Raw genomic sequence first — 13,637 nt, forward strand, 5'->3', positions numbered from 1 at the left:
TAATGTCTCCTCCAGTCACTTACAAGCTCAAACACGACTCACACTTAATCCAAAAATAAATACACCAGAGGAAACACCACACGGCAACACGACTCCACCCACTTCCACTACCGGCTGCAGAGTAGCTCGAGGTGACCAGCATCAGGTCAGGTACAGAGGGCCACCCCAATTCGGGACATACACCTACACACAAACACACGTCACACCTGCTACGTGCCAGGCCCGGCTCCAGGCGCTTGGGCTTCCCCAGGGACAAAACACAAAATCCACCACGCCCCCCTGCCCCCGCCAGACATCGTTCCAGGTCACACCCATGGTGGACATCAGCATTCCTACCCAGAACAAAAGTAGGGTGCTCAACACACGTAGGTCTGAAGCTCCCAGCTTCCTCCTGGGCTTTTGAAGCTCTGGGTCAGGCTCTGGCGTCCTCGCTCAATAGGCTGCACCTGGCTGTGCGTGCGTGCTTGACGGCCCTGGAGTCTGGGGCATTTCTTCCTCTGCAATTTTTTGGGAATAATTTGTGAAGGATTGGTGTTAGTTGTTCTCTAAAAGTTTGTTAGAATTTACCTCTGAAGCCGTCTGGTTCTGGACTTTTGTTTGTTGGGAGCTTTTAAAAATAACTGATTCAATTTCAGTACTGACAATTGGTCTGTTCATATTTTCTGTTTCTTCCTGGTTCAGTCCTGGGAGAGTGTTCATTTCTAGGAATTTGCCCATTTTTTTCTAGGTTGTCCATTTTATTGCATATTTGTTCGTAGTAATCTCTTATGATCCTTTTTATATTTTTGTGTTGTCAGTTTTAACTTTTTTATTTCTGATTTCATTAATTTGGGTTTTCTCTTTTTTCCTTGATGAGTCTGGTTAAAGGTTTATGAATTTTGCTTACATTTTCAAAGAACCAGCTCTTAGTTTCATTGATCTTTTCTATTTTTTTTTAGTGTCTATTTTATTTCTGGTCTGATCTTTATGATTTCTTTCCTTCTACTAAATTTTCATTTTGTTTGTTATTTTTCTAGTTCCTTAGGTGTAAGGTTAGGTTGTTTATTTGAGATTTTGATGTCCACAATTTTAATTTCTGGTATTGATAATGTGTGTGTTCTCTCTTTTCTCTTGATCACCTCTGGTATAAGTTTGTCAATTTTATTGATCTTTTCACAGAACCTATTAAATTTTAATTGATTTTCTCTATATCTTTTTCTCTGTCATTGATTTCCATTCTTTATTATTTTGTTTGCTTTGGGTTTAATTTACACATTTTAATAGTTTCTTAGATCATTGATTTTGATAACTTTTTTCTTTTGTAATACAAGTATTTGGAGCTAGAAATTTCCCTCCTCTCTGCGTAGTTTTATTCAGCTTCCTCTCACAAATTTCAGTATATTTTCTTTATCACCAGGTTAAAAGTTTTACATTTTCCACATGATTTCTTCTTGACTTATGGATTCTTTAGAAATATGCTGTTTAAATATTAATTATTTTGCAGATTTTCCAAGTATCTTTACTTTTGATTTCTAGCTTAATTCTATTGTGGTCATATCATATATTTCAAGCCTTTCAAACTTATAGGGACTTATTTTATGGCCCCAAATATGGTCTATTATGATGAATATTTTATATGCAGTTGAAAAGAATATGTATTCTGCTGTTGTTGAATGAAGTGTTCTATAAATGTAAAGTTGATTGATACAAACAGTTGGTCAAGTCTTTATTTTTATTTTGTGTCTACTTGTCCTATCAATGAAAGAGAAGTGTGGAAATCTCCAACTGTAATTATAGATTTCTTTATTTCTTTTTCAGTTGTATCTGGTTTTGCTTCTTGTAGTTTAGAACTACAATTATACATATGTTGGACCTCTTAGTATTATCCCACAGGTCATTATTGCTGTGTTTTGGTTTTTTCCCCCCAGATTTTGTTTGTTTTCCCTCTGAGCTTTTTTCTAGATACTTTCTTTTGCTATGTGTGTAAGTTCACTAGACTTTTTCTAATGTCTAACCTGCTGTTAATTTCATATAATATCATTTCAGATGTTATAGTTTCACCTCCAGAAAGGCCACTTTTTTTTTTATCTTAAATTTCTCTCCTTATCATGTCCATATTTTCCTGTGCATTGGATCTTATTTATAATAACTGTTTTTAACATCCTTGCTGTTTTTATTGTCTCTGTCATTTCTGCATCTGTTTCTATGAACTGATGTTTTTCTGCTTCTTCAAATGTCTATAATTCTTGATTGGAAGTTGGATATTCATTTGCTGTCAGCACAGAGATTTCTTTGTTCTGCTTAGACTCTCCTTCTCTGTTTTGCAGAGTATGGCATTCTAAATACAAAATTATTTTCCTTTTAATTTAAATATTTAGACAGTTTTCCTGAAATATTTGTCACTGATTAAAGTCTGATATTAATATGATTCTTGTTCTTTTGTAAGTACACAGTTTTTTCTCTCTTTGAAACATTCAGAATTTTTATGTTAATCATTCAGGTTCTGAATTTTTTCTAAGAACTTTCTCGGTATTATTTATTTTTTGTATTTTTATTTAATGCATGTGATTGAATTTAAGAAGCCATGGGTTGTAATTCCACTTATTTTATTTATCACTAAAAAATCACTACTAATTAAACTAGGCTACATAGTTTGTTAAACTCAATTTCAGAGATGTTAAAATGTGAAGAAATATGCAACTCAAAACTGGGGATATAGATGTTTTCCTGCTAACCACATGATGGTTCTAATTTAATCTGAGCATTCTTAACCATCTTTATTTTTGGAAATCTCCATCTTCCTGTGAAGAACATGACCTCCCCACAATTCTCTCTGTTCTTGTCTCCTGGACATTCTGTTACATGGCTATTGTCATTCAGGAGGTGTGGTCCATTTGTGAATTTTGGAGGTTAAGTAAGTCCTGCTGGAGGTTAAGTAAGTCCCTGCTATTGCCCATAACAGCACATGAGTATATGTAGATGTGTACATTTTTCTGAGTAAAGGGTCATAGTGAATATGATCTTCAAATAGATATGTGACCGATCACTCCAAAAATTTTTAAATTGCTGAATGTCAAGTTTATATACACATTCTATATCTACATTCCTTTCTGCTGCATTCTGGTGCTCGTTTCTCTATTTTTTGTGTCCTGATTTACTTTTTCACTATGTACTTATTGCTATTCAAGCCAACTACTGAACTTTTAATTCAATGAGTACAAATTAAAATTTTGTATAGTCTAAGTGATTCCACTTTCTAGATTTCTTAGTTCCTTATATCTATTGAGGATGCTATTTAAACTTATTCTAAAATTCTGGTTTTCTTTGTTCTCTAACCATTTTTTGGAGGCAGTCTTCCATTCATTCAGCTTGATTTCTTTGTAGTCAGCTTGAGTGGAAAAATGGATTTGCAGCTGACCTGCTTTTGTGAGATAAAGGGGAGAGGGCTTCCCTGGTGGTGCAGTAGTTAAAATCCGCCTGCCAATGCAGGGGACACAGGTTCAATCCCTGGTCTGAGAAGATCCCACATGTTGTGCAGCGACTAAGCCCGTGTACCACAACACCTGAGCCTGTGCTCTAGAGCCCACGAGCCACAATTCCTGAAGCCCATGCACCCTAGAGCCCATGCGTCACAACTACTGAACCCGTGCCCCGCAACTACTGAAGCCTGTGCCCTCTAGGGCCCATGTGCCACAACTACTGAGCCTGTGTGCTGCAACTACTGAAGCCCATGTGCCTAGAGCCCGTGCTCTGCAATGAGAAGCCACTGCAGTGAGAAGCCCGTGCACTGCAATGAAGAGTAGCCCCAGCTCGCCACAATTAGAGAAAGCCCAGGTGCAGCAACGAAGACCCAATGTAGCCAAAAAAAAAAAAAAAAGAGAGAGAAAGAGATAAAGGGGAGATATATTTTCGTGTTATGGGGTATCAGGTTACCTTACTGGTTAGTACTGTGGATGTGGGTGCTTTCCTTTCCTTCTTGGGCATTACCAGCAACTGGCCTATGAATCATGTCCAAGTTCCCGCACCTATTGCTTTCTTCTGAAGGCAAACAGTTGTAGTCATGTAGACATGCTGTGCAGGTTCAGTCTATTTGCTGCTTTTGGCTTAGTACCCTTCCCCCATCAAATAAACACCAGTTGTTTATTATGTCTTCCTTCCTACTTCTTATTCTGACAAATGTTGAGCTTGGAACACCACTGGTGAGTCACTCTCACCTTTTGTAGCAGTGCTGTTTTGTGTTTTGCCTTGTGGTTTCCTTAGGTAATAACTGTTTTTTTTTTTGTTTATGTGTGTATGTAAAATAGTTTCAGTTTACCATATATGTAAAAATCTCTTTGTCCTACTGAGTTGAAGTTCACTTTAATATACACTATACTTCGTAAAATATCTGCAATGTTTCTGAACTTTGTATTCTGTTCCATTCATATTGCCTGTATAATTATTCACCAGTACTACAATGTTTTCATTATTCAGTCTTTAACATAACACAAACAACATTTGGTATGATTATTCTTCCACTGTTGTTCTTTTTCAAACATTTTCATGTTATTCTTCCTTACTTTTCCAAATGAACTTTATTTTTTATTTTATTTCATTTTTGGCTGCATTGGGTCTTCGTCGCTGTGCACAGGCTTTCTCTAGTTGTGGTGAGTGGGAGCTACTCTTCGTTGTGGTACGCGGGCTTCTCATTGTGGTGGCTTCACTTGTTGTGGAGCGTGGGCTCTAGGCACATGGGCTTCAGTAATTGCAGTATGTGGGCTCAGTAGTTGTGGCACGTGGGCCCTAGAGGGCGTGGGCTTCAGTAGTTGTGGTGCGTGGGCTCTAGGGTACACGAGTTTCAGTAGTTGTGGCATGTGGGCTCAGTAGTTGTGGCCCGTGGGCCCTAGAGGGCGTGGGCTTCAGTAGTTGTGGTGCGGGGGCTCTAGGGTACACGAGTTTCAGTAGTTGTGGCATGTGGGCTCAGTAGTTGTGGCTCATGGGCTCTGAGCACAGGGTCAGTAGTTGTAGCGCATGGGCTTAGTTGCTCCGTGGCATGTGGGATCTTCCCAGACCAGGGCTCGAACCCATGTCCTCTGCATTGGCAGGTGGATTCTTAACCACTACACCACCAGGGAAGTCCCTCCATATGAACTTTAAATTTAAAAAAAATATGGAATGCTTCACGAATTTGTGTGTCATCCTTGTGCAGGGGCCATGCTAATCTTCTCTGTATCATTCCAATTTTATTATATGTGCTGCCGAAGCCAGCACTGAACTTTAAATTTAACCTGTCTAGTTCTTGAGAGAAAAAACATGCTGGCTTTTTTATGCGGGATCACATGAAGTTTGTACTAAATTAAGAGAATTATCGATTTCTTTTTATGCTGTTGAATGTTCTCATCGAAGAATAAGATGTTTCCCAAGGTTAAAATGCATTTGTCATTTAGGAGTGTTTACTGTGTCCTTCATAAATTTTGCTAATTTCACCTTAAGTTTTTTGCTTTAAAAATATATTCCCTAATTCTAATATGAAACTATTATTTTTATATATGAAGACTAGTAGTTTCAGTATATTAATTTTATATCCCACTACCAAACTGAATTCTCTGGTTGTTTGTGGCAGATTTTTACTTGTTTTCTTGAGTTTCCCAGAGATACAATCATATCTGTACATTGTTAGTTTTTTAGCCCTTTTCCCCAAATTTTACATAGCTAATTTCCTTCTGTGTCAGTGAATAGTAGGGTTGATGGTGAGTACCTTTGTTTTTTTCTGAATGTAGCAGGAATGCCTCCAGTGTTTCCTCCTTAAGTCCCTGGCTTTTCAGCTGTAATATATCTATATATCAATTCCTATTTTACGGAACTTTAAAAAAGAAGATTGGGTTTTGAATTATCACATGCTTTTTGAGCTTCTAAGGAGAGAATTATGTGAATTCCCCCATTAGATCTAATATTACAACCAGTCATATTAACAGATTATCTAGTATTGACCATCCCTTCATTTCAAATAAATCCAACTGGACACACTAATGTCCCCAAAATGTCCATGTCCTAATCCCCAGAACCTGTGAATATGTTAACTTACATGCAAAAGAGACTCTGCAGGTACGACTAAATTAAGGACCCTGAGATGGGGAAATTATCCTAGATTATTACTCTGGTGGGCCCAGTGTAATCAAAGGGTTCCTATAAAAGAAAGAGGGAAGCAGGAGAGTCATAGAAGGAGATTTGAAGATGCTATGCTCTGGCTTTGAAGACATTGGAAGGGGCCATGAGCCAGGAAATGAAGGCAGGCACTAAAAGCTAGAAAAGGCACGGAAATAGATTCTCCCCTACAGCTTCCAGAAGGAAGACAGCCTTGTCAACACTTTGATCTTAGCACAGTATCCAATTTTGGATATACCTACTATAATATATTACCTATTATAATACCTGAATAATCATTGAGATACTTTGCTGGGAAGTATGCTACTGGTTAGCCTTGACAATGAAGGAATAGATTGGAGGACCTGACAGAAAGCTTCAATGAACAAGAGAGATTAGTAATCACCTTTGGATAGATGTGTAATACTAAAAATGAATCGTAAGTTAAACATCCTATTGCCTTACTGAAATGGGGGACAAAGAAGAGTAGCCACTGGCAGAATGGTCGACTGTGGTGAGATAACTGTATATTTAAGGGTAAAGATGATAGAAAAATGCAGTCACCTTTTCTGTTTGTGCATTTAACTGAGCTTGTTTGGATCAAATTCATTTCCACCCATCAGAAAGGAAAGTGATGAAGGAAAACATATATTTGATCACTGTAGGAAAAGTGTGAGACAAGTATATGGAAGATGTGAGAGATTATAGGCAATGAGTCATATACAGTAACTATTGTGTAATTATGGTAAAGTGTATTTTGATAGGCATCAAAATATCTTTCCCAATGACTTATCTTTGTATTATTTACCTTTATTCTTATTTTTCTTTCTTAAATTCAGTGGTTCCGTTATTCTAAAATTAATTATTTTAAAACTACTGTATCCTAGCTCTTGTTTCTTAATAGTAAATAAAGTAGAATTAGATCTACACATCATGAGTTTTAGGGCTATAGAAATACCTGGAAATAAATTAAGAAATGAGAAATTAAAGAATATGTAATTGAAAACAGTGAAAGTAGATCAAAATACAAGATATTAGAATAGAGAATAATGAACATGGAATTGGTAGGTTCTGATCATACAGCCTCTCTGAAGAAACGACTTTTAATCTGGGGCCTGAAGAATGAGGAGTCAGGCCCATAAAGAGCTGTGTCAGGGGAATTCATGGGGATGAAACAACATAATGCGAAGTTCCAAAAGATGGGAAATAATGTGTCAGATTTAGTGCCTTCAAGGGATTTTTAAGGTAGGTTAAAAGGGCAGTGGTTGAGATGAGTTCTTATAAGAACGGCCTTGTTTTCCATCTTTAACTGGTCATATAATGTTCTAAGTGCAGTGAGAAACCACTGGAAAAAAATCTGTAAGTAGAGAATGTCAGGGAATTCCCTGGTGGCCTAGTGGTTAGGATTCTGGGCCTTCACTGCCGTGGCCTGTGTTCAATCCCTGGTCAGGGGAACTGAGATCCCATAAGTCACACAGCATGGCCAAGAAAACCAAAACAAACAAACAGAAAACAGAGAATGTCAAACATTGATCTGCCTCTGATACATCTGATGGAGTGGTTAAAAGTATAGATGCCTAAGACCTACCCTTATAGATTCTGATTCACTTGGTCTGGGTTGGTCTCTGAAATTAATACTTGCAACAGGCTGCTGAGGTGATTCTAATTGAACACTTACATTTTAGAATCAATGATTTAATCTATTTTCATTGTTACAGATCTCACTACATATGCTTTCATTATTCTCTAAACTGTTTGCCTTCTTCAAACTGCATAATAACTATCGAAATTCATTGCTAATGTATTTTCAGTTTATCACTTATCTCTGCTGCCCCCCTGTGCCCCCCTCCTGTACCCCAGTACAGGAAAACATTTGTTAGTTTTCTTGCTTTATTTTTCCACGTTTGGAGACCAGGTATGATACAAAGACTTTATTTATTTCAAAAACATTTTTGAAATAAATTTATCTAAATGTAAGATAAAGAAGTGAAATGCTTGACCTTGAGGGTTCCATTATCCAAAATAGCTGGCAGAACAAAGTCAAGATTAAGAAACAACAAGAACCTCAAAAAGAATATTTTAGCCAAATGAAAATCATCTATGAAAATATATCTATTCACAGAAAAGATACATCTCTTACCCTATATCACAGAATTCCTAGTAAACATTTATGAATGTAAAGAATGTGGGAAGACTTTTAATTATGGCTCAGATCTAATCAAACATGAGAGAATTCATACTGCTGAGAAGGCTTATGCATGTAAGGGATGTGCGCAGGCCTTTAGAATTCGTGAACAACCAACTTGACATTTGAAAATTCATAATGGAGTGAAACCCTGTAAAGGTCTTGTATGTGGGAAGGCTTTTAGTTTTTTGGCAGAGACCTTGGAGTACACCAAAATATTCACTCAGGGGAGAAACCCTAAGAATGTAAGGAATGTGGGAAGGCATTTAGAATATGTCAACAACTCTAAACGTTCATAGTGGCGTGAAACCCTATACATGTAAAGAATGTGGGAAAGCTGTTGTTTTGGCAAAAACCTTAAAGTACACAAGAATATCCATTCTGGGGAGAAACCCTATGACTGTCAGCCCTGTGGGAAGACTTTCAGTTCTTCCAGATACTTTAGAGTACACCAGAAAACTCATACTGATGAAAAACCCTATGAATGTAAGGAATGCGAAAAATCCTTTGGATTACGTGCACAACTTGGTCAACGTAAAAAAATTCATACAGATGAGACATCTTATGAATGTAAGGAATGTGGGAAAACCTTTAGACTTCATTCACACCTTATAGGTCATCAGAGTATTCATACTAATGAGAAACCTATGAATGTCAAGAATGTAGGAAGGCCTTTAGGCAGAGGACACATCTGATTCAACATTAAAGAATTCATATTGGTGAGAAACCCTATGAACGCAGGGAATGTGGGAAGGCCTATAGATGGAGTTCAACACTTATTCAACATCAAAAAATGCACACTAAGGAGAAACTGTGTGAATTTAAGATTTATGGAAGGGCCTTTGAACTTCATTTAATCCTTACAGATCATTAGATAATTCATAATGGTGAGAAACCAAACCTATGAATGTGCACGATGATGTGGGAAGGCCTTTAGATAGAATGAACATCAGTGAATGTACATTAAGTAGAAACCCTGAATGTGAGGAATGTGGGAATGCTTTTAGATTTTGTTCATGCTTTACTGAACACCAGAGAATTAATAATGGCAAAAGACTCTAAAAATGTAAGAAACGTATGAAGGCCCAATATTCATGTCTCTATGAACACCTGAGAATTCATAACCTTATAGTGTTAATTTAAACGTACTTTTTCTTTGACTCAACTCTTTATAGAATATTAACACTAGGGGAAATGTTTAGGAAACCTTTTTTTTGGTCATTCTTACAACTTATTTAGCGTAAGAGATTTCTTGCCAGGTATCTTAATCTAATGAATATATAAAATACTTCCAAACCTGAGGCAGGAGATAGACGGGCCCCAGGCTGAGCAGCTGGAGTCTGTCCCCTGTGGAGTAGATACTCCAAGATAGAGATAATGGCAGAAATGAAGAGGAGCTGAGTCCTGTCCAAATAAAAGATAAAGAGACCACATATTTCCATTCTGAGGTCAAGAAGACCTTCCTGACTACATGTGCACATTTGGCCTCTGTGGAGGCCAAAAAGGGGGGGGGGGCGCCACCCCATAGTAGGTGATGTCAACCTATCCATAGACCTCTGGGCTGTAATCCATCTTGGCTAAGAGTTGCATGTGCATCTCAGGGGAGGACCCTGAATTATACCAAATATGGACTCAGAACCTGGCAAAGTAAGATGATTGGCCAGAGGAAACCCGAAAGAGATGCCCCACCTAAGTGATTTAAACTACCATGAAGGTGCAGCTCCCTTTCTGAGGCCTCCTGTGTGTCTATTCACATGTACTTTTTTTTCCCCCCCGAATAAATACTTTACTTGTTTCACTACTTTCTGTCTCTTTGTTGAAATTCATTTCTACAAAGCAGACAAGCCAGGGCCTTGTCACTGGCCACTGGTCCTCATGGTCTAGTGGCTAGGATTCAGTGCTCTCACTGCCACGGCCTGACTTCAATCTCTGGCTGGGGAACTGAGATCCTGCTTCAAGCTGCTGCAGGCTGAGGCCACCTGAGATCAAAACCACTCAATTCCTGTTGGATACCAGCAAACTTATACTAGAGGAGAATCTCTTAATCTATCAGTTGTGGAACTGAAAGAAAGCCTTTGCTCACATCACATACCTATCATCATCTTCAAGATATTCAGCAATATACCAATATATTACTTCTGTGCCTCATTTGTAAAATGGTGAAGACAATACCTGTGTTTTTGGGAGGATTAATACGTGTAAACCCTTATAAGACTATTTGACAAATATATTAACTACTGTTGTTCTGATGATAATTAATAGCATTATCATTAGCAAATTCTTAGAGAAAGACACTATGTTGGTAATGAACTTAGAAGAGCCTCCAATCACCCCCATTCTCCTATTCAACCTCAGATGACTGATTTTGAATAAAGTCCAGTAAAATACAGAGAACATGTGAGACAATTTCATTCCTGCTGAGCTGCATCAGGAAACTAATGCTGGAATAAATACTCTCGAACTAGTGGCTGTAAATATATATTGGGAATATAGCTAGTTGCTTAAGTAGAAAAGGGTATGAAGCAGTTTTCTGTTAATAAATTCCTAATAACAGATACCCCATAATCTACACTCTCCTCTCACAATTCAGTTTATTAGAAATTATCAAAAGGATAACAAAGAGAAAACCGTCCATTAGTAAACCTTCCAAGTCGCCATTATGAAAACTTTCAAACAAACAGGAAAGTTAGAAAAGTACAATGGACATGTATTTACCACCCTGCCACCCACCACCTAGTTTAATAGCTAAAAGTTTGTCATATTTGGTTTATCTTCCTATAATTTTCAACATAACCATACTATAACGACATCTTCTAAAATATATCACGTGACACACATTCAGGTTTTCCCAGCTGTCCCAAGATTGACTTTACAGTTGTCTGCTTTCATTTTTTATCTAGAGTCAACTCTAGGTTCAGAAATTGCATTTAGTTGATATGTCTCTTTTAGGCTAGTTTAGTTCTTCACTTTTTTTTTTTCCATGACTTTTTCTTCTTAGAGTCCATGCAGTTGTCTTGTAGGATGTTCCATATTTTCGATTGTTGTTCTTGTTTCCTAATGTTGTCATTTAATTAATTCTGCCATTTACATTGGAAACTAAGTATAGAGAGAAGATTAAGTTTGGATCAAACAATTTTGCAAGAATATTTCATAAATGATGCAAAGTATTTTGTATTGTATATCAAGGTACATATTGATAACATGAGGCTAAATTTGATCATATGGTTAAGGTGGCGACTGTCAACTCTCTCCATTTTAAAGGTTCTTTTTTATTCTTACAATTAGAAAGTATCTGTGGAGTGATTCTAACCTCCTCTTGGAAATTTATATTTTATTTGTTTGATTCAAAGAGAAAACCAGTATTAAAACAGGATACCACTCAGATATGAGTGATAATGAGTTGCTACATAACAAAACCTGTATGAGGTGACCAAAGTCATCTTAGAAGAACACTAATACCCTTTAACAAATGTGGGAAATCAAGACATAGGGCCAGAACTTTTTTTGCATCATCATTCAACGATTAACATCATTGCCCCACGTGACTACACTATTATAATCCTAGTTCTGAAACAGTGTCTGTCACATAGTGGACACTTGATAAAACTGATGATGTAATCAAACCTAAGAAACCAGAAGAAGAACAAATTAACCTAACTACAGAAGAAGAAAACAGTTCGTACAGTTAAAATTGGAAATCAATGGAAGAAGCAATAAAACCTCCTTAATTTATTTTTGTGGAAAAAACACTGATCTAAACTAGACTTATAAATTTGATCAATGTAAAGGTGAGAAATATGACAGCACTAATAAGGTAGCACAGATATATTTATGGAGAGTTTAAAAATATCAGTAATATTATATACAGAAAGTATTTTCTTTAAAATTGACTCAAGATGAGGTAGAAATCTGCATAGTCCAATACACATAGCAGGAAAATGAAAATCTGGTCCAAAACCTCTCTTTAAAACAATACTTAGGGCCTCCCTGGTGGCGCAGTGGTTGACAGTCTGCCTGCCAATGCAGGAGACATGGGTTTGTGAAGAATTTTACAATCTCATACTAGAAGTCTAAACACTGGATCAAGATAGTTTCTAAAAGATCTAGATGAGCTTATGAATATTAATGCAAATATTCTAAGGAAAATATTAACAAAATGAAACCAAACATGGAGGAAATCATGAGTTGAGAGGCAGAACTTTTGTTTTGCCTATCAGTCACCATTCAGAAATTGACATAATCGTACCACATGATTGCACTCTATTTCCAGATCTTTAAGCAAGATGCATCCAAACTCAAGAATTTAAAAGGAAAGAAAAAAAAAAAGAAGCAGTACCAGTTAAGATAGTTAGCATGTTCCACCCTGCCTCTCCCACTGAACGCAACTAAAATCATAGACAGAATGGATGAGGCAGCTGAGAAAACTGAAAAGTAAATGTTAGCAGACAGACTGAGAAGGAAACCAGAAGTTGGAAGTTTGATCTGGTGATGTGCTGGTCTGGACTGAAACAACCTGAATCCCAAAACTGTGAGCCAAACTTGGATGGAAAGAGCTTCATAAGAAACTCTCTATAGTTGGAAGAGTGGGAGACGGGGTTTTTGTGGAGCAGAGAAGGTGGAAGAAATCCATGTTGTTTTTCTTTTCTTTCTGGTCTCACTGCAGGCAAACACTAGTCCTGAAAGCTGCAGTCCTGGATTGGGTAGGTGGTGGTAGCAGTAGCTGCCAGCAAATACTTAAACCCTGAGGAAAGGGAATCCTATCTTACTAGTGGAAGTCTGTTCTGAAGAAGGTGGAGGAAATCCCATTGCTTTTTTCCTCTTTATTCTCTCACTCATTGGCACTGGAAGAAGACCTAGCTGTGGGAAGGCCACAGCAGAATGGGAAGGCTAAATAAAGCCCTGTTGCTCTAACTAGATCCAGGAAGGGGGCCTCTGGGAACTAAAGAGTTCTAGTGAGATAGGGGAGAGGAGCAACTCAAGTTAGGGATCCCTTTAAGTATTATATGAAGTCGAGGGTGCACATGTGTAGATCTGACACTAGGCAGCATACCAAAGGCCTTGAGAACTGAACCAGGTGGACCATCAACCAGGTCTCAGAGTGGGTACTGGGTAAAGCACATAAAAGATAAAGCACACTGAATGCCAATTTTCAAATGCTTTGAAAACTGAATTGACATTGGAACCCCAGGGCACAGAAAGTAGTTTGGAACTTGCATATTGAATCTAAATAAACTGCCTGCTAAGACAAACAAACCTAAATTATGTTTCTCATAGGATTTAAACTAGACTCAGAGAATCACATTATTCAAAATGTCTAGGAAACAATAAAAATGTACCCCACATAAAACCA

General features: G+C 37.5%; 1 protein-coding gene and 1 non-coding gene across 2 annotated transcripts in view; one reads left to right on the plus strand and one right to left on the minus strand.

Annotated features, from left to right (window-relative positions):
• Nucleotides 1-8,508, plus strand: part of LOC112392268 (zinc finger protein 850-like) — a 45,737-nt gene extending 37,229 nt beyond the window's left edge. Inside the window, 1 exon segment of the mRNA XM_024733921.1 lies at nucleotides 8,264-8,508. Within this exon segment, the coding sequence (XP_024589689.1) occupies nucleotides 8,264-8,409 (146 nt within the window). The 3' untranslated portion in view covers nucleotides 8,410-8,508.
• LOC112392427 (U6 spliceosomal RNA) lies at nucleotides 5,123-5,229 on the minus strand. The gene has a single exon (XR_003001691.1). It is a non-coding gene; the product is annotated as a U6 spliceosomal RNA (small nuclear RNA).
• Nucleotides 8,509-13,637: the final 5,129 nt, after the last annotated feature.

The sequence above is a fragment of the Neophocaena asiaeorientalis genome, unplaced genomic scaffold (assembly GCF_003031525.2).
Source record: "Neophocaena asiaeorientalis asiaeorientalis breed wild unplaced genomic scaffold, Neophocaena_asiaeorientalis_V1.1 scaffold280, whole genome shotgun sequence".
Taxonomy (NCBI): domain Eukaryota; kingdom Metazoa; phylum Chordata; class Mammalia; order Artiodactyla; family Phocoenidae; genus Neophocaena; species Neophocaena asiaeorientalis.